A 26,808-nucleotide genomic window follows, 5' to 3' on the forward strand; every position below is an offset into this window, starting at 1 on the left:
TTGGGATTTCCAGAGCCCGGGATTTCCCGGCCCTCCCACCTCATTCTCCTTGCGGCTCTGACCCGCCGCGGCTCCGGGACGCTCCCTCAGAGCTGCAGCCGAGGGCCGGCTGGGACTCCCGGGGAACCCCGCCGTCGGGGCAGCCCCCACGCACGGCGCCGCCCCGCCTCGCCGCCCGCCGGGCTCGGCCGCCGCCGCTGCGCACTCGCCGGGGAGCCGGCGACCAAGGGCGGAGGCGGGGAGGGAGCGAGCGGGGCTGGGAGGGAGCGAGCGGGGCTGGGAGGGGTGCTGGCGCGGGCTCGCGCGCTGTGTATGGTCTATCGCAGGCAGCTGACCTTTGAGGAGGAAATCGCTGCTCTCTGCTCCTTCCTGTAGTAACAGCCGCCGCTGCCGCCGCCGCCCCCAGGAGCCCCGGCCCGGAGCGAGAGCCGCGGGGCCCAGAACCGGCCCGGCTGCCGGACGGCGCGGCCCCACCAGGTGGGTGGCCCGGTGGCGCGTCCGAGAGGCGTGCGGAGAGGAGACACTCGACTGCCTCCCCGGTACCCCCCGGCACCCACGGTACCCGGGGCCCGACGGCCGAGCGCAGCGTGGGGATCAGTCCCGGACACTGCGAGGGAGTTGGCGCAGCGCAGACAAGGGACGACGGGGCGGCGGGGAACGTGGGGACAGGGGTCGGGGATGAAGGGCGGAGGCAGGGAGGGCACCGTCCTGGCACGCCTCGGAGAGGGAGCGCCGTCGGGCCGGACCCGGGGAGACGCCGGTGACCAGTTGGGGGATCAGCCGAAGAGGTCCCCAGCCCTCTCTCCTAAACAGCACCAGGCACGTGCCTGAAGAGCCCTAGCCGTCGAGTGGGAGCTGTCACAGTGCTGGCCTAACTTTGGGTTGGAATATCTTCCCTTTACAGAAACTGGGCCTGAGACGGGGTGGGGGGATTCTTGCAGCCTCTTTAGAGGGCCTGTGGGCCTCCGCTGTCAAGTTTCTCTTTCAGTTTCTAGCCATTCCCCCCACCCCCCACTGGGGAAGCTCTGGTGGGGCTAGGGTAGAGGAAGATGGGGAGGGCACCTGCCTCTGCAGCGCACCCTCCCCTCCCCTTCAGCGGGTTCCTTGTTGCAGGGGACTGGCGGCCTGCTCCTCCTTACCATCTCTGTTCCCGCACAGGAAAGTGTGTCTGTGGGAGGGGAGGGGCCTGGCCTGACCACACAGTCCAGGGATAGGTAGGCATGGCAGGGGCAGGGGCAGTCCCGGCCATTGGCTCTGCGGAAGAGAGAGCTTCAGTGCTGGCCTCGCCCTAGGTGAACGGCCATGGCAGGGTGGATCCAGGCCCAGCAGCTGCAGGGAGATGCGCTGCGCCAGATGCAGGTGCTGTATGGCCAACACTTCCCCATCGAGGTCCGACACTACTTGGCCCAGTGGATTGAGAGCCAGCCATGGTAGGCCCGCCTCACCTTGCCCCTCCTCACAGGGTCCCTACAATCCAGGCCCTTTGGCCTCTAGTTCGACTCATGGTGGTTTGGTGTGACTCTGGTCCTGCCTGTCCGTCTCTGTGCAGAAGGGGTGGTGTCCCCGGGAAAGGGGAAGCCTGGGAGGACAGAGAATGTTTCTAGCCTCGGATGCCTGTGGAACTGCCGGGAACAAGGCTTGCGGGCCGTGCAGTGACCTCAAGTCATGAGCCTGGGGTTTCCACTTTATTCTGGGTGCCTGACCTTGCCCAGGATGGTGCCACAGTAGGTTTTTCTCTCCTGTCCTACCTCAAGGGATGCCATTGACTTGGACAATCCCCAGGACAGAGCCCAAGCCACACAGCTCCTAGAGGGCCTGGTGCAGGAGCTGCAGAGGAAGGCAGAGCACCAGGTGGGGGAAGATGGGTTTTTACTGAAGATCAAGCTGGGACACTACGCCACGCAGCTCCAGGTGGGTGTGGGCTCTGGGCCGCCTACGGGGAGGCAGCATCATCTTGTTCCAGCATCAGAACCCCTGGGTTTTTTCCTGGCCTGGCCACTGACTCACCATGTGACCGCAAACTTTTTGGCAATTTTTCTTCATTTCCCCCACCCCCTCTTTCTAAATTAGACCTGTCGGATTTCTTTAGTGTATTGCAAAGCAAGGGTGGTAGGTGTCTGTTGCCAACAGAGGGAGATGGGTGAGCTGGCCTTATGGAAGAAGCAGAAGGGATGGAGATAGACTGAGTCAGGATTCCTACGTTGGAGAACGGAAGACCAGCTGGCTCTAGAAACGAGGCCACCAGACCTCCCTCTTGGGCTCTTTTAAAAGTGGGAGGGGAGCCGTCCCAGAGACAAGAGCTGGACACAAGGGCTTTGAATTGAGGGTTTAGGAATAAGATGTAGCTTCTTCTTTACTTGAGGGAGGGGGTATGGAGGAAGAGAGAGAGTTTTTGAGGTAGTGATCGCAGTCAAGCGTTTATTGGAACTCACTTGTGTTTCCTAGAGAGCCCTTCAACACAGACAGCAGGATGCCAGGGAAATACAAGTCCATCCCAGAAGAGAGGGGACACTGGAGAAGCCTGAGGGGAAGCAACATAGGAGGCCAGGGGCAGGCTGGTGGGAAGTACTTGACCTTGGCATCAGATGCCCTGAGTCTGGAGTCATCTGCTCTCTTGCCTGGTTGCGTCTAGACAAGTACCTAATCTCTCTGAGCATCAGTTTTCTCATCTGTGAAATGGGGATTATAGTTTCTGTGTATGTACAGGGTTTCCATGCTGTTAGTGCAGTGGTCTCCAACCACTTTTTGGCACCAGAGACCGGTTTTATGGAAGACAATTTTTCCACGGATTGGGGTTGGGCAGGGAGGTGGTTTTGGGATGATTCAAGGGCATTACATTTATTGGGCACTTTATTTCTATTGTTATTACGTTGTACCGTGTAATGAAATAGTTATTCAACTCACCACAATGTAAGATCAGTGGGAGCCCTGAATTTGTTTTCCTGCACCTAGACAGTCCCGTCTGGGGGTGATGGGAGTCAGATGTTAGATTCTCATAAGAAGTGCATAGCGGGGTCGGGCGTGGTTGCTCACACCTATATAATCGCAGCATTTTGGGAGGCTGAGGCAGGCGGATCACGAGGTCAGGAGTTTGAGACCAGCCTGGCCGTGGTGAAACACCATCTCTATTAAAAATATAAAAATAAGCCAGACATGGTGGCAGGTGCCTGTAATCCCTGCTACTTGGGCGGCTGAGGCAGGAGAATCACTTGAACCTGGGAAACGGAGGTTGCGGTGAGCCTAGACCGTACCATTGCACTCCAGCCTGAGTGGCAGAATGAGACTTTGTATTAAAAAAAAAAAAAAAAAAAGAGGCCAGGCACAGTGGCTCACCCCTGTAATCTAAGCACTTTGGAGGCCAAGGTGGGTGGATCACCTGAGGTCGGGAGTTCAAGACCAGCCTGACCAACATGGTGAAACCCCATCTTTAAAAAAAAAAAAGAAGCGTATTACCTCGATGGCTCGCTTTCGCAGTTCATAATAGGGTTAGTGTTCCTATGGGAATCCAGTGCTACAGCAGTGCTACTGCTCTTCTCACAGGAAGTGGAGTTCAGGCTGTAATGCCAACAGTGGGGTGCCGCTGTGAGTACAGATGACCCATCACTCGCTTGCTCACCGACACTCACCTCCTGCTGTGCAGTCCAGTTCCTAACAGGCCACGGACCTATACCAGTCCACGGCCCAGGGGTTGGGGACCCCTGTGTTAGAGTCGAAAGAGATGGTAGATTGAAAGTGCTTCATTAGAAAACGAGTTTTCAAAGAAAAAAATAAAAAAAAGAAAGTGCTTCATAAACTGTGGGTTTTTAATTCGTTCCAAACCACATATGAAGATCTTGGAGGGGAAGATGAGGAACGGAGAGACAGAGGTGTATAGTTCCCGAGGCTCCCTGGGAAAAGCTCAGGCAGAGGCTGAAGGAGAGGAAGGGCTGGGCATGGCACAGGGGTGGCGTGGCTGGAGCAGAGGGTGGCTGTTGGAGGCTGCTGTTGGATTCTTTCAGAAAACATATGACCGCTGCCCCATGGAACTGGTCCGCTGCATCCGGCACATTCTGTACAATGAACAGAGGTTGGTCCGAGAAGCCAACAATGTGAGTGTCCTGTGGATGTGGGGAGAGGTGTTGGGAAGTCCTTTCATATACCTTTCTCTCCAGACACAACTGTGTTTATGTAAAACACCAGCACGAGGAGGGCACCATGAAGGTGAGGGACATGGGCAAGTGTGAGAGGCGGCAGCATTGCACAGTGCGGTGGTGACCCCTGGGTCCAGCCCCTGGCTCTGCCCCTTACTAGCTGTGTGACTTGAGCAAGCTGCTTAACCTCTCTGAGGCTCTGTTCCTACTCTTGTAAAATGGAGATGGCAATCATACCTATCTGTGTCAGAACTAACACAGGCAGGCTCAGAGAAGTGAGGCCCAGGGAGGGGCAGCGGGGCACATCTCCCCAGTTCTGAAATCATAAAGGCAGTGGATATCTACATGGACAGTGGCACAGTGCTCTACTATCTACAATAGAGCAAAAAAAAACATGACGTAATAGTTAGAAATCTTAGAATAGGCCAGGTGTGGTGGCTCATGTCTGTAATCCCAGCACTTTGGGAGGCCAAGGTGGGTGGATCATCTGAGGTCAGGAGTTCGTGATGAGCCTGGCCAATATAGTGAAACCCCGTCTTTACTAAAAATACAAAAATTAGCCGGGTGTGGTGGCAGGTGCCTATAATCCCGGCTACTAGGGTGGCTGTGGCAGGAGAATCATTTGAACCCGGGAGGCAGAGGCTGCAGTGAGGTGAGACCATGCCATGGCTCTCCTTGTTGCCTGGGCAACAAGAGTGAAACTCTGTCTCAAAAAAAAAAACAACGAAATCTTAGAACGGTGACCAGAGCACAGGTCATATTGTTTATTTCTTTATGTATTTATTTTTGAGACTGAGTCTCACGCTATCGTCCAGGCTGGAGTGCAATGGCACGATCTTGGTTCACTGCAACCTCTGCCTCCCGGGTTCAAAAGATTGTCGTGCCTCAGCCTCCCAAACTCAGCCTCCCAAGTAGCTGGGATTACAGGCACCCGCCACCATGCCTGGCTAATTTTTTGTATTTTTAGTAGAGACGGGGTTTCACCATATTGGCCAGGCTTGTTGCGGACTCCTGATTTCAAGTGATCCGCCCTCCTCGGCCTCCCAAAGTTCCGGGATTACAGGCATGAGCCACCACACCTGGTCTATGATTTATTTATTGTTGTGGACACAGATTTCAGGATTTACTCAGTAAACATTTATTGAGGTCGTATTGTGTGTCTGATGCTGAGCTAGGACGGGAGAAACGCATAATGGCCTGGTTCCTGCCTGGAAGGAACTCTGACAGTGACGGATTCTCTAGAGATGAACCAACTGCTAAAGGAGCCTCGATGGGAAAAGCGCCCAACTCAGATTGGGGCAGGCTGGAGGGGAGTGTCCTGAAGACAGGGATGTCTCGGCTACCGTAGAGAAAGGCAGAAGAGGAGGAGGGATGCATTTTCTAGTGAAAAGACAGCACATGCGAGAGCAGGAGGGTGTGAATCCTCTTAGCATGTTGGAAGACTTGTAAGTGGTCAGTGTAACTGGGGAGAAGGAACCAAGTGGGGAGTTGCCATAGATAAAAATAGAGCTGGGCACGGTGGCTCATGCCTATAATCCCAGTACTTTGGGAGGCCGAGATGGGCAGATCCCCTGCGGTCAGAAGTTCAAGACCAGCCTGGCCAACATGGTGAAACCCCATCTCTACTAAAAATATAAAAATTAGCCAGGCCTATAATCCCAACTACTTGGGAAGCTGAGGCAGGAGCATCGCTTGAACCCAGGATGGGGACGTGGCAGAGAGCCAAGATTGTGCCACTGCACTCCAGCCTGGGCAACAGAATGAGATTCTCTCTCAAAAAAAAAAAAAAAAAAAAAGGGGGGGGTAGAAACCAGGTCACAAAGGGTCTTCCCACACAACCCCTGTGTCCCTGACTTGTTGCCATCACAGAGCTATCTGCAGACCTAGAAAGGACTTCAGCCTCATTGACAAATCTTTGTCCATGATGCTGGTGTTGTCATGGTCTGGGAGCTCATTCCTTCCGCCAGCCATAAAGCTGTTCCTGAACACCACTGGCGTTTAGGCCTTGGGGAGTCTGTAGTACACAGGAAAGCCAAGGTCCTAGCCCTTGAGAACCACACATCCTTGTGCAAGGAGACAGACAGAAACATAACAAATGTAAAAACAAGACACTTTCAGATCGGAGCAGCACTACTGTGAATTGGCTCATCAGAGATGGCCGCTCTGCAAAGGTACCAGTTAAAGTGCTTTGCCTCCGGAGGATCTGATGCCAGAATGTTCCAGACTGATGGAACAATAAGTGCAAGGGCCCCAGGGCAGGAACATGCCTGTGTGTTCAAGGAACAGAAACAGAAAGCACACATTGCCCCAGAGAGCTGGCGGGGGAGGTAGGCAGGGCCCTGGCCAGCAGGCACCATGGGAAGGAGTTTGGATTTTATTTTGAGAACGTTTCACTGGAAAGGCTGTGAGGACTTGGTCCCCTTCAGCCATGTGCTGAAGGAATGGCTGGATCCAGGGAGGCTCGTTGATGCCTCCCGGCTAACTTCATTTCAGGGTCTCCAGGATGTCTGTGAGAGGTTCAGCCTCTTCCCTCTTCCCTCGATCACAAGGGGTCTTGAGTGAGATGATTGTGTTCACACAGCCCTGTTCCTCCTATGTCCCTAGTATCTACTGCAGTATGCAGCATTGAGTCAGTGAATAATTGTAGAGTGAGGGGTCATGATCATTAGTGGGAAACCCAGTAACACCTGGGACATGTTGCGTTCTAGTCTCTGGGAGGGAAATTAGATGGACCCTGTTTGGATTACTGTAGTGGAGGCAGCTCTGATGTAGACTTTTGTACTTTGAAGGTGCCATTATCTGCGAGGTCACCTGTTTCTCCTCTCTCTTTCCCTTTTCCACCCCAATTCTGGCAAATGACTCCTGATGCACATGACCCTCCCTTCTTGCACTAGTTTCCCTTACCCTAGTTTGGGGTTTGGGGTTTGGGGTCTGTAGTATTGGTGTTTCCTAATACCTGCAGCCCCCTCCCATCCTCTCGGCCCCGAGTTATTTCCACTCCATCTGTCTCCAGTGTAGCTCTCCAGCTGGGATCCTGGTTGACACCATGTCCCAGAAACACCTGCAGATCAACCAGACGTTTGAGGAGCTGCGACTGGTCACACAGGACACAGAGAATGAGCTGAAGAAGCTGCAGCAGACTCAGGAGTACTTCATCATCCAGTACCAGGAGAGCCTGAGGATCCAAGGTGAGGCGCGGTGGAGGCGCCGTGTGCGTCCTGAGGGCGGGAGTGAGGAACAGTCTATGAACTCCTAGAGGAGTAGGGCTGGATCGGTGTCCATCTCCTCAGCACTTTGCCGTGTGCGTCCTGAGGGCGGGAGTGAGGAACAGTCTATGAACTCCTAGAGGGTAGGGCTGGATCGGTGTCCATCTCCTCAGCACTTTGCCCAAAGTTGGTGGAAGCAATGGCTCCCAGTGATTGAGCCCCTGCTGTGGGTCAGACTCAGGGCTAAGCCCTTTGCACACATTATTTAATTCAACCCTCTCAACAAGCCTATGGAGTGAACAGTTGTTATCCCCCTTTTGCAGATGGTAAAAGTGAGGTTCAGCCGGGCGCGGTGGCTCACGCCTGTAATCCCAGCACTTTGGGAGGCCGAGGTGGGTGGATCACGAGGTCAAGAGATCGAGACCATCCTGGTCAACGTGGTGAAACCCCGTCTCTACTAAAAATACAAAAAATTAGGTGGGCATGGTGGCGTGTGCCTGTAATCCCAGCTACTCAGGAGCTGAGGCAGGAGAATTGGCTGAACCCAGGAGGTGGAGGTTGCGGTGAGCCGAGATCGCGCCACTGCACTCCAGCCTGGGTAACAAGAGCGAAACTCCGTCTCAAAAAAAAAAGAATGAGGTTCAAAGAGAACAAGAACTGCCTAGGTTGCCTGTAAGTTGCAGAACTGCATCTCAGCTAGAGATATATCATAAAATTCCTGCAGTTTAGGTTGGGTGTGGTGGCTCACACCTGTAATCCCAGCACTGTGGGAGGCCAAGGCAAGCGGATCACTTGAGGTCAGGAGTTCAAGACTAGCCTGGCCAACATGATGAAACACCATCTCTACTAAAAATACAAAAATTAGCCAGGTGTGGTGGTGGGTGCCTGTAATCCCAGATACTAGGGAGGCTGAGGCAGGAGAATTGCTTGAATCCAGGGGGCAGAGGTTGCAGTGAGCCGAAATTGTGCCACTGCACTCTAGCCTGGGTGACAGAGCAGTAGTCTATCTCAAAAAAATAAAAAAATCCTGTCCTTTATTGACCAGTATTCTCTCCTTAATGGTATGTATTTAGTAAATATACACAAATGGGTAAATATGAGCAGTGTTCCCTGACCACAAGGAGGACTTGGATTGGAAAGTCTTCTGGTTGAACCAGGCTGAGGAGAGGTGGGACTTCCAGAGTGGGCCTTCGTAAGCCTCACGGATAGGACGTGGGCCTGGGGGAGGGGGTGACAGTAGAAAATTCTCCTATATCCTAGGTCTGTAGTTTGCCAATGGCTGATAAAGATGTGGGGAAATAAAAAACAAATTAGCTTGGAAGGAATTAACACCAGCTACAGTTTGAGGACTCATGGGGCATGGCTCATCTATTAATATGTCCCATTTCAGACTGACCCCAGAAATGACCACCCTATCTTAGTGAGGGATGTCAAACTACTTTTTCCTTTACTCTTTTTAAATCTGGTTTCTTTTTTTTTTTAAAGATGGGGTTTCTCCATGATGGCCAGGCTGGTCTTGAACTCCTGACCTCAGGTGATCCACCCACCTCGGCCTCCCAAAGTGTTAGGATTACAGGCTCAAGCCACCGCGCCCAGCCTTAAATCTGGTTTCTTAAGGTAGAACCTTAGACCATTGATTTTAGACCTTTCTTCATTTCTTTTTTTTCTTTCTTTTTTTTTTTTGAGGCAGTCTTGCTCTGTTGCCTAGGCTGGAGCACAGTGGCATGATCTTAGCTCACTGCAGCCTCTGTCTCCCAGGTTCAAGCAGTTCTTATGCCTCAGTCTCCCGAGTAGCTGGGACTACAGGTGCAGGCCACCACACCTGGGTAATCTTTGAATTTTTAGTAGAGACAGGGTTTCAGCATGTTGGCCAGGCTGGTCTTGAATTCCTGACCTTGTGACCTGCCCGCCTTGGTCTCCCAAAGTGCTAGGATTTCAGGCGTGAGCCACAGCACCCAGCCCTTTTTTCTTTTCTAATGTATATTCAAAGCTATAAATTTCCCTCTAAGTACTGCTTTAGCTACCTCTCATAATTATGGATATGCTATATAGTCACTATTCAATATGCTTTGAAATAGTCCTAATTTATCTTGTGATTAATTATTTTACCATACATGATTAAAAAGTATGCTGTTTAATTTCCAGCTGTTTTGTTTTGTTTTAAGTGAAAGCAAGTTTATTAGGAAACTAAAGGAATGAAGAATGGCTGCTCCATAGGCAGAGCGGCCTATTTGGTTTTTTTCTAGATGTCATATTGCTATTGATTTTTTTTTTTAATTTTTATTTTACTTTAGGTTCTGGGGTACATGTGCAGGTCTTGTGGGGTTGTTGCATTTCTCCCCATGTTATCTCTCCCCACCCTTCCCACTTCCCATGCTATTGATTTCAGTGAAGGTTGTTAAATTCCACTGTGATCAGAGAACATACTCTGTATGATTTCAGTTTTTTGTAAACTTACTGAGATTTATTTTATGACCAGCATATGTACTATCTTGGTGAATGCATGTTGTGCTTGAAAAAAAAAATGTATGTTCTGTGGTTGTTTCATTTTAAAATAGCAAAAATAAATTCAATAACATTAACATAAATGGTGAAGTTTTAGAAAAAACAAATTCAACATCTGTATTTTCCAAAACAAAAGTTAGTGAGTAGAGTGGCTTTGCTTTACATGTTTGCAAATCTCTTTAATGTTAGGTTTACTATCAGCTGGATCTTGCAATCTCTTGCAATATCACACATTTTTAAAGCCTCTGGAAAATTCCACTGTGTACCTGCAATGATATTAAGAGTGAAAAAGGCAAATCAGGTCTTTTGAAGTTACGAAAATAGTTTTGACTTTGTGGGTCCCCTGTAAAGGACTCAGGAAAACCCCAGGGATCCTGGTCTATACTTTGAGAACCACAGATTTCTGTTGTTATTGAATTTTTTTTTTTTTTGGCTAAGTATTTTATCAGTTGTTGAAAGAGAGGTACCAAAATCTCCTATTATGAGGCCAGGCACAGTGGCTAATGCTTGTAATCCCAGCACTTTGGGAGGCCGAGGCGGGTAGATCACCTGAGATGAGGAGTTCGAGACCAGCCCGGCCAACGTGGCAAAACCCCATCTCTACTAAAAATATAAAAATTAGTCAGGCACAGTGGCGTGTGCCTATAATCCCAGCTGCTTAGGAAGCTGAGGCAGAAGAATGGCTTGAACCTGAAAGCGGAGGTTGCAGTGAGCCAAGATCACACTACTGTACTCCAGCCTGGGCGACAGAGAGACTTTGTCTCAAAAAAACAAAGTCCTGGACGGTGGTGGCTCACGCCTATAATCCCAGCACTTTGGGAGGCTGAGGTGGGTGGATCACGAGGTCAAAAGATCGAGACCCTTCTGGTCAACATGGTGAAACCCCGTCTCTACTAAAAATACAAAAAATTAGCTGGGCACGGTAGCGCGTGCCTGTAATCCCACCTACTCGGGAGGCCGAGGCAGGAGAATTGCTTGAACCCAGGAGGCGGAGGTTGCGGTGAGCCGAGATAGCGCCATTGCACTCCAGCCTGGGTAACAAGAGCAAAACTCCATCTCAAAAAAGAAAAACATCTCCTATTATCATTGTGAAATTGTCTACCTCTCCAATTAATTTGGTAAATATTTTCTTTATGTATTTTGAAGCTTTGCTGTTAAATATATACATATTTTAATTATTACCAATTCTGTTTGACACCATTATGAAATATCTTACTTAATATGTGATACTCTTTGTCTTGAAGTCCACCTTATCAGATATTAATATAACTACTCTAGGCTTCTTAGTTTATTTATTTATTATTTATTTATTTATTCAGTTTTTAGAGATGAAGTTTTGCTCTTGCTGCCCGCGCTGTAGTGCAATAGTGCGATCTTGGCTCACTGCAACCTCTGCCTCCCAGATTCAAGCGATTCTCCTGCCTCAGCCTCTCAAGTAGCTGGGATTACAGACATTCGCCACCATGCCTGGCTAATTCTGTATTTTTAATAGAGAAGGGGCTTCTCCATGTCGGTCAGGCTGGTCTAGAACTCCTGAACCATGTGATCTGCCCACCTCAGCCTCCCAAAGTGCTGGGATTACAGGTGTGAGCCATTGTGCCTGGCATTTTTTTTTTTTTTTTTTTTTCAGATGGAGCTTTGCTCTTGTTGCCCAGGCTGGAGTGCAGTGGTGCAATCTTGGCTCATTGCAACCTCCATCTTCTGGATTCAAGTGATTCTCCTGCCTAAACTTCCATAGTAGCTAGGATTACAGGCACCTACCACCACACCCAGCTAATTTTTTGTATTTTTAGTAGAGATGGGGTTTCACCATGTTGGCCAGGCTGGTCTCAAACTTCTGACCTCAGGCAATCCACCTGCCTTGGCCTCCCAAAGTGCTGGGATTACAGGTGTGAGCCACTGTGCCTGGCTTATTTTATTTTCTTCAGACAGAGTCTTGCTCTGTTGCCTGGGCTGGAGTAGAATGGCATGATCTTGGCCTCGACCTCCTGGGTTCAAACAGTTCTCCTGCCTCAGCCTCCCAGATAGCTGGGACCACAGGTGCATGCCACCATGCCTGGCTAATTTTTGTATATTTAGTAGAGACAAGGTTTTGCCATGTTGGCCAGGTTGGTCTTGAACTCCTGACTTCAGGCAATCCACTTGCCTTGGCCTCCCAAAGTGCTCGGATTACACGTATGAGCCTCTGTGCCCGACCCCTTCTTATTTTATATGTTGTATAGCATATCTTTCTTTATGCTTTGTTTGTTTGTTTGTTTGTTTTGAGACGGAGTTTTGCTCTTGTTACCCAGGCTGGAGTGCAATGGTGTGAACTCGGCTCACCGCAACCTCCGCCTCCTGGGTTCAGGCAATTCCCCTGCCTCAGCCTCCCAAGTAGTTGGGACCACAGGCGCTCGCCACCATGCCCAGCTAATTTTTGTGTTTTTAGAAGAGACGGGGTTTCACCTTGTTGACCAGGATGGTCTCGATCCCTTGACCTCGTGATCCACCCTCCTCTGCCTCCCAAAGTGCTGGGATTTTAGGCGTGAGCCACCGCGCCCAGCCTCTTTTTTTTTGTTGGTCAGGCTGGTCTTGAACTCCCAACCTCAGGTGATCCGCCTGCCTTGGCCTCCAAAGTGCTTGGATTACAGGCGTGAGCCACCACGACTGGCCTCTTTATGCTTTTTTAAAATTTAAAATGTAGACAGCATATAGTTGAGTCTTGCTTTGTATTTATTCTGATAGTGTGCTTTTAATTGAGATATTTAGTCCATTAACATTTAATATAATTTTTAATATAGTTTGTATTGGGGTTTGCTATTTTAGTATTTATTTTCTGTTACGTTCCTTTTTGGGTTTTGTTTCTGTGTTCCTTCTCTTTTGTCTTTATGAAAATCATTTAAAAATTTTTTTAGAGTTCTATTTTAACTATTTAAGCTCTCTTCCTAACCCTGCACTGTCAGTGCTTTCTGTACACAGAGACCAGGAAATGCCTGAATATCGTAGGTATTATGTAAATACTGGCAGGATAATTCTAAATTTATATTTATTTATTTAATTGTTAATATTTCCCAGGCTAGAGTGCAGTAGCGTGATCTCAACTCACTGTGACCTCCGCTTCTCAGGTTCAAACAATTCTCGTGCCTCAGCCTCCTGAGTAGCTAGGACTACAGATGTGTACCACCATGCCCAGCTAATTTTTTTTTGTTTTGTAGCTTTAGTCGAGATGGGGTTTTGACCTGTTGGCCAAGCTGGTCTCAACCTCCTGGCCTCAAGCGTTCTGGCCACCTCAGCCTCCCACAGTGCTAGGATTATAGGCGTGAGCCACTGCACCCAGCCAATACTGGCAGGATAATTCTAAAAGAACTTAGAACTTCGCCTCACCTGAATCTATCCCAGACTGGCCCTAGAAAAAGGGAAGCTCCTTCTGAGAAAGGAAATGTGAGATTTCGGGCTGTTCTTCCTATCCAAGTCCTTAGACTGTTAACAGTGGTTCTGATCCCACATCTGGATTTTCTGTTTCCTGGGCACGGTGATGGATTAGGTTTGGATTCGGGTTGGGTTTGGATCTGTCATGCAATGTCTCCTCAGTCCCGTTTGTCAAGTTCACTCAGCAGAAACACAGGTTGTTAATCTGTTTGTGCCAGGGAAGGCTCAACTGCCTCCAGTGGAGTAGAAATTGCTTCCCGCCTCCCTGGCCTCCTTCTCAAAAGCTTTTGCAAATTTCCAAGAGAGACCTAAGTGGGTCCTTTGCACAGGAAGGCTGGGCCCAGGTGTTGGAATCACCATCACCCTCCCTGTGGCTGGTCAGGATTCCCGAGGTAGCCGTGCAGACGCCTTGGATCCATCCGTGCCTGGATGGGCCTCTTCCTGCTGGATACCTGCAGTGAGACTGGAGCCATATTTCAGAGTTCTAGCTCTGGGCTGCTCCTGGCTGCCTAGAGTTGCTTTTGTCTGTCCCAGCTTGTGCATCCCATGGGGCAGGGCTGGAGTCAGGGTGACATGGACCCTCGGGGCCAGCCAGGAACTGGTGCCAGGCCATGAGAAGAGGGCTGGCAACCCTGTGGGATGGGTGAGCAGGTGACAGGCAGGACTCCTCTCCAGCTGCCCCAGCACCCCATGTGCCCCCAGAAGGGACACTCAGAGTCAGGAGGCTGTCAAGTAGGGCCCAGAGGTGCCTCCTGAGGCATACATTCATCTTGGCGCCCCTGGCTGTTAGGAACCCTGACTTGCCCTTGATGCAGCGTCTGAGCCCAGGAGGGTCTCGCTCCAGAACAAGCGTGTGGGCTCCTCTGGGCCTCCTGTTGGATGCTGGGAGGTGACGGTCATGGTGCCCTGTCCCCTCCTCTAGCTCAGTTTGCCACGCTGGGCCAGCTGAGCCCCCAGGAGCGTCTGAGCCGGGAGACAGCGCTCCAGCAGAAGCAGGTGTCCCTGGAGGCCTGGCTGCAGCGCGAGGCACAGACGCTACAGCAGTACCGCCTGGTGAGTGGGGTCCTGGGCCTCTCCTGGGCATGGGTGCCACAAAGCCAGTCTCTGGGGACCCGAGGGAGGGCTGGGACCGGGATGAGAGCAGAACCTGGGAGGGCAGGAGGCCTTTTTACCTGGGGCCATGTGAGGCAAAGCAGCTTGGGGAGAGAGAAGGGGCTGGGCCCTGCCCTGCCATTTCCCAGCAAGGCCCCGTGGGGTTCTCTGGGAGCCCAGAAGGGGCTGTTCTCCTCCCTCCCTCAGGAGCTGGCCGAGAAGCACCAGAAGACCCTGCAGCTGCTGCGGAAGCAACAGACCATCATCCTGGATGACGAGCTGATCCAGTGGAAGCGGCGGCAGCAGCTGGCCGGGAACGGCGGGCCCCCCGAGGGCAGCCTGGACATGCTACAGTCCTGGTAACAGTGTGGGGTGGCCAGCGGGCAGGGCAGGAGGGGCTGCAGGGACCCCGACTGCTTCTGCCTCCTGCGCTGGCTCCTGCAGCAGGCCCCCTCCGTCCTGGGACAGCTCTTGTTTCTGTAGGGGCCTGGGTCCTGATTCAGACTTTGGTCCGCCATCCTGTGCCACCTTCCCCAGGAAGGGGACTGCTGTCCTGGGGGTAGGACAGGGCTCGGGTGTGCAGAGTGGCGTTCAGGCTGGTTGGGCCTAGTCAGGGTCCCCTCCTGTGAAAGTCTCTAATTCTTTGAGGCAGGGAGCTCTGCTCTTGCTGTGGGTGGGAAGTGTGGGGAAAGCACAGAGCCTTCCTGGGGGAGACGTTCCTGTGGGAGGAGGAGCCGTGTCTTGGGGCTGGGCTGTGGCCTGGACTCTGTGCAGAGAAGCCACTGTCCTCCTATTGGCCCTGGGGCTCCGTGCAGGTGTGAGAAGTTGGCCGAGATCATCTGGCAGAACCGGCAGCAGATCCGCAGGGCTGAGCACCTCTGCCAGCAGCTGCCCATCCCCGGCCCAGTGGAGGAGATGCTGGCCGAGGTCAACGCCACCATCACGGACATCATCTCAGCCCTGGTGACCAGGTGACGGCTGCCTGTTGGCCATGCCCAGGGGCTTGGGGCAGCTCCCATGGGGTGGGCGTGTGGGGGGCCGCAGGTGCTTTCCAGACCAGCAGCTTCACCTTCATCCTTGTCTCTCTTTGCCTCTCATCCCTCCCCACTCCGTCTCCAGTTACTGTGGCTGCTGGGCACCGCCCTTGCCCAGTTTCTCTTGTAGACACTGCAAGGGATGCCCTTGGGTGGCATCCCATGCCGGCTGCTGTGTTCATCTCACTCCCCCTCTCCGGCCTCTTCCTGGACTCTCATGGCTTCCTTGGGAACAGACCCTGTGCTGTGCTCTTCCTCACCTGCTGAGCCCCTCAGGAGGCAGCCCCACTCCCACCACAGAGGGACCGAGACCCCTTTCCCCTGAGCCAGCCCCTCATCGTGCATCCGTCCCTGTGTCCCCTGCAGCACATTCATCATTGAGAAGCAGCCCCCTCAGGTCCTGAAGACCCAGACCAAGTTTGCAGCCACCGTGCGCCTGCTGGTGGGCGGGAAGCTGAACGTGCACATGAACCCCCCGCAGGTGAAGGCGACCATCATCAGTGAGCAGCAGGCCAAGTCTCTGCTCAAGAACGAGAACACCCGCAAGTAATTGTGCCTCTCCCCGCCCCTGCCCAGGCTCATGTGTAGGGAACGCGCACCTCCTCTCTCTGTCCTCGCATCCAGACATGTCTTGTTTCCTAGTTCACCATGTCACCCAGGCTGGTCTTGAACTCCTGGACTCATGGAGTCTGCCCACCTTAGCCTCCCAAAGTACTGAGATGACAGGCGTGATTCACCACGCCTAGCTCTTTACCCTGGGGATGGTGTGGCTGCCGGAGAGGTGAGGCTCATTGCCCAGCATTGTGAAGGACTATCACACCACCTTCTCCTGAAAGTGTATCGCTTTGCACCATTGTAAATTCAAACGATCATGTCAAACCATCATTAAGCCTAGGATAGATGGACACTGCCCTTCCTGCCTGTGTCTGGCACATAGTAGGTCAACAAGTATGGTGCTAGGCTAGATGTGGTAGCTCAGGCCTGTAATCCTAGCACATTGGGTGGCCAAGGCGGGAAGATCACTTCAGCCCAGAAGTTTGAGTTGGACAACATAGGGAGACGCTCATCTCTACAAAAACATTTAAAATTAATTGGATGTGGTGGTGCAAGTCTCTGCAGTACCAGCTACTCAGGAGGCAGAGGTGGTAGGATGGCTTAAGCCTAGGAGTTTGAGATGACAGTGAGGTATGATTCCACCATGGCACTCTAGCCTGGGCAACAGAATGAGAACCTGTCTCCAAGAAGATCACACAAAATACGGCATTACTGCCGTGTTTAGAACCTGTGCTATGCACTGAGGATGCAACTGTGACCCCAACAGAACTGGGCTGTCTCCTTGCCCAGCCCCTAGACCAGCAGAGCAGGCAGAGACTGTAGCCATGCAACAGGGAACAGAGGCTGTGTTCCGAGGATCGTGGTGAAGGGCTAATGAAATGACAGTATTAGGCCCCCAGTGGAATTGGAGGTAGGGAGGGAAGTCAGAGAGAGGGAGGACTTTCAGGCAGAGCCCATGTGCCTTGTCCTGAGGAAAGAGGGCAGAGAAGTCGTGTGTGCAGAGAATGGGGAGGCAGTGTCCAGTGTCAGGACAGGCCACCCACAATGTATGCAGTGGGTGAGTGAATGAGTGAGTGAGTGATGTGGAAGACATGGCCCCATCCCTTGTCATCCAATTAAAAATGTTTACTGAGGCCGGGTGCAGTGGCTCACACCTATAATTCTAGCACTTTGGGAGGTGGAGGCGGGCGGATCACTTGAGGCCAGGAGTTCGAGACCAGCCTGGCCAACATGGCAAAACCCGTCTCTACTAAAAATACAAAACTTAGCAGGGCATGGTGACACACACCTATAGCTCTAGCTACTTGAATCTGTAGTTCCAACTACTCTGAGGCAAGAAAATCACTTGAACCCAGAAGACAGAGGTGGCAGTGAGCCGAGATTGTGCCTCTGCACTCCAGCCTGAGCAACAGAGCAAGACTCTGTTTAAAAAAAAAAAAAAAATGTTTACTGAGTGCCTACCATGTGATTGGGGTGAAGATGAAGAAGAATGAACTTCTCACTGCCTTTGAGCTTGCATTGCAGCGCTTTAAAAGATCAGGCAGGGCTGCCAGGTGCGGTGGCTTGTGCCTGCAGTCCCAGCACTTTGGGAGGCTGAGGAGAGCGGATCACCTGAGGTCAAGAATTTGAGACTAGCCTAAGAACAAGGCAAAACCCGTCTCTAATAAAAATACCAAATTACCTGGGTGTGGTGGCGCACACCTATAATCCCAGCTACTTGGGAGGCTGAGGTATGAGAATTGCTTGAACCTGGGACACAGAGGTTGTAGTGAGCCAAGATTGCACCACTGCACACCAGCCTGTCAAGAGCAAAAAACTCTGTCTCAAAAAAACAAAAAAGATCAGGCAGGGCCAACCAGCAATAGATGCTGGAAAGGAAGTTAAGATAGCAATCTAGGCTGGGCGTCGTGGCTCACGCCTGTAATTCTAGCACTTCAGGAGGCCGAGGCAGGAGGATCATTTGAGGTCAGGAATTCAGAACTAGCCTGGCCAACATGGCAAAACCCCATCTCTACGAAAAATACAAACATTAGCCAGATGTGGTGGCGCACACCTGTAGTCCCAGCTACTTGGGAGGCTGAGGCAGGTGAGTCACTTGAACCTGGGAGGTGGAGGTTGTGGTGAGCCGAGATGGCTCTGTTTCAAAAAAAACAAAAAAGCCATCTGCTAGCGTCGGAGATGTGTTCAAGGCAGGGGTGAGGGAAGGCCAGCCTGGTAAGCTTCACCAGGTAAGTGGTCCAGGGAGGCCTTTCTGGGGAGCTATCTGAGCTGAGACTTGGAGAAGGCTAAGAGTGTTTGGGGCGACAGGAGGAGCAAGTGCCAATGTCCGAGCTTGGCATGTTTGGCAGACAGCCAGGTCCAGCGGGGCTTGCATATCCTGAGTGACGGGAGCGGAATTTGCTGAGGCTAGGCAGGTGGGTGGGTGTTGACCGCCTCACAGGCTGTGCTTTTGGTTTTTACTTTAAGAGCCCTAGAAGCTACTGGAAGTCCCCGAAGCCCCTCACATCAATCTTGGTACTTGAGGAATTTCAAACTCACCATGGGAGGCCTTGCCTTGGGGCTCTGGGAACCAGGTTGATGGAGAAATCAGTCACCCAGAAAGACACTGAGAAACACTCTTAGGGGATGGGGATAGGGGCTGCTGGCAGGGCTGACCTGAGTGAAGGCCCCCGACCAAGGCGTGGACAGGACCATGCTCCTGCCCTGGGGCCCGTGTGGAGCTGGGACTCCCCTCTCCTTTGCAGCGAGTGCAGTGGTGAGATCCTGAACAACTGCTGCGTGATGGAGTACCACCAAGCCACGGGCACCCTCAGTGCCCACTTCAGGAACATGGTGAGGATGGGGCCCATTCTCGGAGGGCAGGTCTGCCCAGAGCCCAGTCCTTGTAAGCAGCCACCGTCTCCCTGTTCCCCTCCCACCACCTGCCCTGCAGTCACTGAAGAGGATCAAGCGTGCTGACCGGCGGGGTGCAGAGTCCGTGACGGAGGAGAAGTTCACGGTCCTGTTTGAGTCTCAGTTCAGTGTCGGCAGCAATGAGCTTGTGTTCCAGGTGAAGGTGAGGCCCCAGCCTTCCTGCCCTCACTGCTCCAGCTCACCCAAGATGGGAGGGGCCTGCCTGAGGCTTCCTGGCAGCAATGCTGTTGGACAGCCTGCTTTGACCCTGCGGGTTCCTGCTTGCTAGGTTTTAATCTGAGACTAACTCAGATAAATTTGGGCAATGAGCTAAGAAGAAATCCATTGTAGTTTTTGTTTGTTTGCTTGTGCTTAGATTTGTTGGGAAGGGCTTGTGTTTGGAACGATGGGTGAGGAAGGTGGGTTGGGACCCAGTGTGGTGGCTCTCACGTGTAATCGCAGCACTTTGGGAGGCAGAGGAGGGAGGATTGCTTGAGTCCAGGAGTTTAAGACTATCCTTGGCAGCACAGTGAGAACTTGTATCTACAAAAAAAAAAAAAAAAAAGCTGGGCATGGTGGCATGCACCTGTAGTCTCAGGCATTCTGGAGGCTGAGGCAGGAGGATCACTTGAGCCCAGGAGGCCAAGGCTGCAGTGAGCTGTGATTGCACCAATACCCTCCATTCTGGGTGACAGTGAGACCCTGTCTTGAAAAAAATAAAGCAGACTGGGCACGTTGCCTAAGCATAGGGCATATGGTGGTCAGCCCCCATCAACTCAGGTTCCTTTGACTCCTATAGACTCTGTCCCTACCTGTGGTTGTCATCGTCCACGGCAGCCAGGACCACAATGCCACAGCCACTGTACTGTGGGACAACGCCTTTTCTGAGCCGGTGAGTCCCCATGGGAGCCCCACCTCGGCCCTCCAGGCCCTATGACTCACCTGGGGTCAGTCCGCCCACGCCCCCCCCCCACCCCGCCACCCCGCCTTGGGCCCCTGCTGAGCAGTCCTTCCTTACCCTAGGGCCAGCCCAGCAGTGAGGAGAGGTTGGAAGGATGGGGGTGCAGGGCACCTGCCTTCTGCCGTGGCCTTGGTGCTCTGTCTGGGGTCTGTTAGGTCTGTGACCTTAGTCTTTGGATCCTGGTCTGGGATCCTCCTTTGGCAGATGGCTTGGGTCCCTGCTGTCTGTCCTCTGTCCCCTAGTCTGCATCTCTGTCCCTTCATGCCACCACCCCACCACCCTTTTCTTGCCCGTGTGTTTGTGTCACCTTTCTAGATCTTAGTCTCCTCTGTCTCTTGACGTCTCTGTGTGTGTGTGTGTGTGTGTGTGTGTGTGTGTGTACATTTCCAGTGCCCTCAATCTGCCTTTTCTCCCCCTCTCCTCTCCCCCGCAGGGTAGGGTGCCATTTGCCGTGCCTGACAAAGTGCTGTGGCCGCAGCTCTGTGAGGCGCTCAACATGAAATTCAAGGCCGAAGTGCAGAGCAACCGGGGCCTGACCAAGGAGAACCTCGTGTTCCTGGCGCAGAAACTGTTCAACAACAGCAGCAGCCACCTGGAGGATTACAGCGGCCTGTCCGTGTCCTGGTCCCAGTTCAACAGGGTGAGGGGCCAGCCCAGCCACCAGCCATCTGCCAGGGCCCACCAGGGCGTGTCGCTCCTCCTCCTCACAGACAGGTTGCTGCCTGGGGCTAGCACCCCCTCTATACCCCCAACCACCCTCTCCTACCACCAGGAGAGAAAGGGGGCCCCTAGCCCCAAGAGATGCAGACAGGGGCTGCAGGGATTGTGCTCAGCGCTGAAGCCAGAGCCGGATGATGGAGGCCCCCAGGGCTGGCAGTCAGGATCGTTGGGTTCTGAGCCTGGATGTGTTTGCTGATTTTCTTTTTAATTTTTTTGAGACACAGTCTCACTCTGTCACTCAGGCTGGAGTACAGTGGTATGATTTTGGCTCACTGAAATCTCTGCCTCCAGGTTCAGGCAATTCTCCGGCCTCAGCCTCCTGAGTAGCTGGGACTGTACTCCTGGTCTCAAACTCCTGACCTCAGGTGATCCACCCGCCTCGTCCTCCCAAAGTGCTGGGATTACAGGCATGAACCATCACACCCATGGCACTGGCTCTCCTGCCTCTTTCCTTGCTAATTTTTGAAGACCTATCTATTCTCTGTGCCTCAGTTTTCTCATGTATAAAATGAAGGGATGACTTTGGAGGCCGCATCCAGCCTGGATTATTCTCTATACCTCTTACTCACAACCACAGCCATGGGCTAGTCTTAGACCCCTGTGTCTTAGAAGCGAGTTTCCTCTCTGGGTCCCTAGGGTGCAAGATGGGGACTGTGTCACTTTATGGTCTGCTGGAGTGTGGCGGCCAGCAGGGTTGAGGAACTGGGAGAAGGCTGGGTGATGGCAGGAGGGCACTGACTTTCCTGGGCCACCTGCGACCTGGGGCACCAGCCCTGACTCGGGGGTTCCTGGGTCCTCAGGAGAACTTGCCTGGCTGGAACTACACCTTCTGGCAGTGGTTTGATGGGGTGATGGAAGTGTTGAAGAAGCACCACAAGCCCCACTGGAATGACGGGTAAGGAACGGTGGCCACAGGGACAGGGGCCAGCTGTGGGCACAGGATGACCGTGGCTGTGGCCCAGTGGTGATGCTCAATGCTCCCTGCACCCAAGGGCCATCCTAGGTTTTGTGAATAAGCAACAGGCTCATGATCTGCTCATCAACAAGCCCGACGGGACCTTCTTGTTGCGCTTTAGTGACTCAGAAATTGGGGGCATCACCATCGCCTGGAAGTTTGACTCCCGTGAGTGCCCATTTTGCCCACATTTCAGCCTCAAGGCCCGGTCTCCCATTCCCTTCCCCCTGCACCTCCATCGGTCCTCTGTCCTTAGAAGGTACCCACTGGGGGCCAGGTGCGGTGGCTCACACCTGTAATCCCAGCACTTTGGGAGGCCGAGGTGGGTGGATCACAAGGTCAGGAGTTTGAGAATAGCGTGGCCAAGATGATGAAACCCAGTCTTTACTAAAAATACAAAAACAATTAGCCAGGCATGATGGTGGGCACCTGTAATCCCAGCTACTTGGGAGGCTGAGGCAGAAAATTGCTTGACCCCAGGAGGCAGAGGTTGCAGTGAGCTGAGATCACATCACTGCACTCCAGCCTAGGCGACAAAGCGAAACTCCGTCTCAAAAAAAAAAAAAAAAAAAAAGGAAGGTACCCACTGGGGAGCTTAGTTGGAGATGGCTGTGGCTTGGAAATGTATTCCCTTTCTATCGTTTTCCATTTTGGAGAACCAAAAGTCGGCAGCCTCACAGACTCCAGGATCGCTGGACGAGTCCTCCTGCAGTTTCCCGCTTGCCCCTCTCTGCCAGGACCTAGGCTTGTCAGTGGTTTGCCGAGTAGAATATCTCACATCGGTGTTCTTCCTTACAGGCTGGGCTCGCAGCACCAGCCAGTATATAAAAGCCCAGATTTCTCTTCCAAGCCTGCCTTAAAGCCTCACAATCTTGGTCCTCCTCCTGCTGCTGGTGGATTATGGAAATGAGGTTGTTCTTTTCACAGCGGAACGCAACCTGTGGAACCTGAAGCCGTTCACTACGAGGGATTTCTCCATCAGGTCCCTGGCTGACCGGCTGGGAGACCTGAACTATCTGATCTATGTGTTTCCTGACCGCCCCAAGGATGAGGTCTTCTCCAAGTACTATACTCCTGTGCTGGGTGGGTGCTGCCACCTGACTCCCCCACCTGGGGCTCTTCAGCCCATAGGCTGCACCATGGGGACTCCCCAGGAGGAGCCCAGGGGCCATGTCCCCTGTGGGTTTTGGCCACTGGGGTGGCAGAGAGGATTTCAGGGCTCACAGCTGAAGAGAGGGAACAAGAAACCCATCCCAGCTCTCTTCTCTGCAAAGTGAAAGCTGCCTGGATTCTCACTTCTGCACCCTCGGAGGAAGGGCTGCCAGTGCCATCGGGTGTGGCCGGGATCATTCAAGCCCACAGCTAGCGCTCTGCTTCCCACCTCACCAGCTGCCCTCTCCACTCCCTGCTCACAAACCTTCCCCCAAGTGGAGTGTCAGCAGCAAAAGGGAGAAGTCTCTTTTCTTCCACCTGCTGCCCCAAACCCATTGGTTGGGTTTGCTTGTTGATTCTCTTTCTTTGGCAGGGGTGGGGGCAGAGATAGGGAAAGCAAATGGCCAGAAAGGCAACCAGGAGAAGGGATGGGATTCAAGCCAGGGGTCTCAGGGACCCTCATGTGGGATTTGTCACCTGGTGTTTATTGAAGATCCGTGGGAAATCTCATCCCAGCTGAGACCACAAGATGGTGTGGGCAGGAGACAGTCGGCATAGGGCGTGGACTTTCACCCCACTTGGGAGTCCCCAGAGACTTAGGTTCTCACCACGTTCTCCCCTTGGCAGCTAAAGCCGTTGATGGATACGTGAAGCCACAGATCAAGCAAGTGGTCCCTGAGTAAGTGTCCAGGTGGCTCCGGCTCTGCTTCTGCCTCTTTCCTCCTCCCCCAGACCCTGCCTCCCATCCTGATCCTGGGCCCAGCTCTCCGATCCCCCAGGAAACCTGATTCAGTCCTGGGGAGGGACCTGGGCTTGGTCACGCTGTGCCAGTACCCGAGGCTCCACTCCTGCAGCTGGAGCCCCAGGGCCGGTGGGCACTTTGTCCTTCTATACCCCAAGAAAGACAAAGATGCCCCTTGGTCCCCTCCCCAAGTCAGCTGTCCCAGCCTCCCTGGTGGCTGAGCTCTGTTCTCTTCCTTCTGCAGGTTTGTGAACATATCTGCAGATGCCGGTGGGGGCAGCAGCGCCACGTACATGGACCAGGCCCCCTCCCCAGCCGTGTGCCCCCAGGCTCACTATAACATGTACCCACAGAAGTAGGTGGCGTTCTTGTGGGGGTTGGCAGGGGAGGAACTGGGGATTTGCCCCAGGCTAGACCCCTGGAGGGCTAGTGGGCAAAGGAATCCAGAGCTCTAGTTAGGCCCAGGTCCAGGAGGTGTGAGATCGGCCAGGAAAACAGAACATTTAGGAGCTAGACATAAGAGATCGAGACCATCCTGGTCAACAAGGTGAAACCCCTTCTCTACTAAAATTACAAAATTAGCTGGGCATGGTGGTGCGCACCGTAGTCCCAGCTACTCGGGAGTCTGAGGCAGGAGAATTGCTTGAACCCAGAAGGCAAAGGTTGTGGTGAGCCAAGATCGTGCCATTGCACTCCAGTCTGGATAACAGGAGCGAAAGCGAAACTTCGTCTCAAAAAAAAAAAAAAAAAAAAAAAAAAAAAAAAAGAAGCTAGACATAGCAGGAGCCAGTCCTCACTCTGGTACTAACTCTGCAACTTCGGGAAAATGATTGAGCCTCTCTGATGCTCAAGTTTCCTTATGTGTGAAATGGAGGCAAGAATGCCTGCCTCATGAGAATGGGATGAATATTAAATGAGATGGTACAGGTGAAGCATTTCCACAGGGGGGGTTGGAAGGGCTTGATACAGGTAGCTATGAATGGGGTAGTGGTTCTTGTTGTTGAGGTGGTTGTTCTTAAGAATCTGGAGGGAACAAAGTAGAGAATTAATTTCATGGCCTGGTGTAGTAGCTCATGCCTGTAATCCAAGCATTTTGGAGGCCAAGGCGGGCGGATCACCTGAGGGCGGGAGTTCAAGACCTGCCTGATCAACATGGTGAAACCCTGTTTAAAAAAAAAAAAAAATTTCCTCCCTCACTGTGGATGACCAGGCTGGGTGTCTGGGAGGTACCACCTTCCAGTGGGACCCCTGAAGATCCCAGGTTTGAATCCTGACTCCACCACCTCCCAGAGCAAGTTTCCTAACATGGCCTTGGTTTCCTCATCTATAAAATGGGGTCAATACCCACTTTCCAGGTGGCTGTAAAAATTGGAGTCATGTGCTTAAAAGGCTCAGCCATTGGCCAGGCACAGTGGCGCACACCTGTAATCCCAGCACTTTGGGAGGCCAAGGCGGGCAGACCACAAGGTCAAAAGATCGAGACCATCCTGGCCAACATGGTGAAACCCCATCTCTATTAAAAATACAAAAATTAGCCAGGTGTGGTGGCATGCGCCTGTAATCCCAGCTACTCGGGAGGCTGAGGCAGGAGAATTGCTTGAACCCAGGAGGCTGAGGTTGCAGTAAGCCTAGATCGCACCACTGCTCGATCTAGCCTGGTGACAAAGCAAGACTCTGTCTGAAAAAAAAAAAAAGCTCAGCCATTGTAGGTGCTCAGTGGATGGGGCCCACTGCATCAGCCACCTGGGTTTACAAATGAGGACAAAGAGAGGGGAAATGAATTCCCTAAGATGATTCCATGAGTTAGCAAGAGATGCGAGTTGAGTGGGGGTCTGCAGAAGCCAGGGGGCTGACTGCTACGCAGCTTGGGGTGGGGCGGGGGCATCTACCCAGAACTGGTCCTGTTTTCATGAGGTAGGTTTGAGTGGCGAGCAGGCTGGAGGCTGTCCCCAGGGGGCTGGAGGCTGTGGGGCACACCAGCTCACTGACATCCCCCTGTCTTTACCAGCCCTGACCCTGTCCTCGACCAGGATGGAGAATTCGACCTGGATGAGACCATGGATGTGGCCAGGCACGTGGAGGAACTCTTACGCCGACCAATGGACAGTCTTGACCCCCGCCTCTCACCCCCTGCTGGTCTTTTCACCTCTGCCAGAGGCTCCCTCTCATGAATGTTTGAATCCCATGCTTCTCTTTGGAAACAATATTCAATGGGAAGCGTTCGTATGCATTGTGAGTTTATATGGCTGTGCATACTGACACCTCTGCAGGCATGAGTGTGCGTGTGTGTGTCCTGGTGCATGAGCTACGCCTGCCTCTCCTGTGCAGCCCTGGGATGTGGCTGCAGCAGCGGTGGCCTCTTTTCAGATCATGGCATGCAAGAGCCCGCTGGGCCTGTCTTCGCTGTGGTAGAGACCAAGCCTCTGTCACTGCAGGCACTCAATGCAGGCAAACCTAGTCCTCCTGTGCCCTTCATCTGCTCAGCAGCTATTTGAATGAGATGATTCAGATGGGGAGAGGAGACAGGTAACATCTCTAAGCTGAAGTTTCACTCTGGAGAAGCTTTGCCCTCTTGAGAGAGAGAGAGAGAGGGAGAGAGAGAGAGAGAGAGTGTGTGTGTGTATGTGTGTGTGTGTGTGTATCTATGTAAATGCATCTGTCCTCATATGTTGATGTAACTGATTCATCTCTTAGGAGGGAGGCTGGGTTCATTTTCCAGTAATATTTTATACTTTAGTGAATGTGGACTTCAGACTCTTTGTGAACCCTCTGAGTGCTCTTCTGGGCCCTGGCCATGTCCTTAGCACAGAGGAGCCGTCCAGTTTGAGTGAGGGCTTCCAAGCTGCTCTGAATTAGTCCTTGCTTGGCTGCTTGTTCTTGGTTTTTATTCAAGTCTATGATGCTGTTGCCCACGTTCCGTGGGATCTGCATCCTCTCCCCTGCGTTGGCCCCCAGCTTCTTTCCTTGCCTGTTTGTAAGCTTGTCTACGAAGAGGAAGAAAAGATTGGGTCTAGGATATGGTGGGTGGACAGGGGCCCTGGCACTTTGCAGGGTTGGTCCTCTTGCCTCCCGAGGGGGAAAAAAACTGCCGTGCTGCGGATCAGCCATGTGCTGCGTGCCTGTGGAATCTGGAGTGAGGGGTAAAAGCTGAGCTGGTTTGACTCCGCTGGGAGGTGGGGCCTAGGCCAGGCCTTGCGCTGTTGCGTAACTGGCTGCGGTCTGGGAAGGCCTTGCTCCCAACCTCACGATCCTCCCTCCGAGGCTGCTGGACTCGCTGTCGGGGCAGCTAGCCACTGAAGATTGGAAGCCCAAGGCTGAAACATCTCTGAAGGGAGGTGGGGATGAGAAGAGGGATTCTTTTGTACTTTGTACAGAGACCACACATTTGTGTAAGCAGTGTTTTGGAATAAAATATTTTTTTCATACATTGGCTGCTACGGCTCCTGGTTGGGGCGC

At 52.6% G+C, this 26,808-nt stretch overlaps 1 protein-coding gene across 4 annotated transcripts; it reads left to right on the plus strand.

Moving 5' to 3' along the window:
• Positions 1-371: 371 nt before the first annotated feature.
• Positions 372-26,777, plus strand: STAT5A (signal transducer and activator of transcription 5A). Of its 4 annotated transcripts, XM_035301556.3 has the most exons (20): positions 372-477; positions 1,159-1,214; positions 1,293-1,430; positions 1,755-1,911; positions 3,999-4,088; positions 7,144-7,318; positions 14,172-14,302; positions 14,549-14,700; positions 15,157-15,312; positions 15,742-15,921; positions 18,675-18,762; positions 18,863-18,985; positions 19,622-19,714; positions 20,217-20,423; positions 21,304-21,398; positions 21,496-21,626; positions 22,386-22,541; positions 23,238-23,289; positions 23,597-23,707; positions 25,361-26,777. In XM_035301556.3, the coding sequence occupies exons 3-20, from the start codon at positions 1,303-1,305 to the stop codon at positions 25,521-25,523; spliced, it is 2,388 nt and encodes a 795-aa protein (XP_035157447.2). In that variant the 5' UTR covers positions 372-477; positions 1,159-1,214; positions 1,293-1,302; the 3' UTR covers positions 25,524-26,777. The 4 variants fall into 4 exon arrangements, with proteins under 4 accessions (XP_035157447.2, XP_054113079.1, XP_035157446.2 ...); XM_054257104.2 differs by lacking the exon at positions 1,159-1,214 and having other exon boundaries at positions 372-539; XM_035301555.3 differs by lacking the exon at positions 1,159-1,214.
• Positions 26,778-26,808: the final 31 nt, after the last annotated feature.

Source organism: Callithrix jacchus, chromosome 5 (genome assembly GCF_049354715.1).
Source record: "Callithrix jacchus isolate 240 chromosome 5, calJac240_pri, whole genome shotgun sequence".
Taxonomy (NCBI): domain Eukaryota; kingdom Metazoa; phylum Chordata; class Mammalia; order Primates; family Cebidae; genus Callithrix; species Callithrix jacchus.

Coding starts and splice junctions, on each gene's coding strand:
- STAT5A (XM_054257104.2), top strand. CDS start 1,303: ATGGCAGGGTGGATCCAGGCCCAGCAGCTGCAGGGAGATGCGCTGCGC. Junction 1,912..3,998: donor ACTACGCCACGCAGCTCCAG/GTGGGTGTGGGC, acceptor GGATTCTTTCAG/AAAACATATGACCGCTGCCC. Junction 23,290..23,596: donor ATCAAGCAAGTGGTCCCTGA/GTAAGTGTCCAG, acceptor TTCCTTCTGCAG/GTTTGTGAACATATCTGCAG.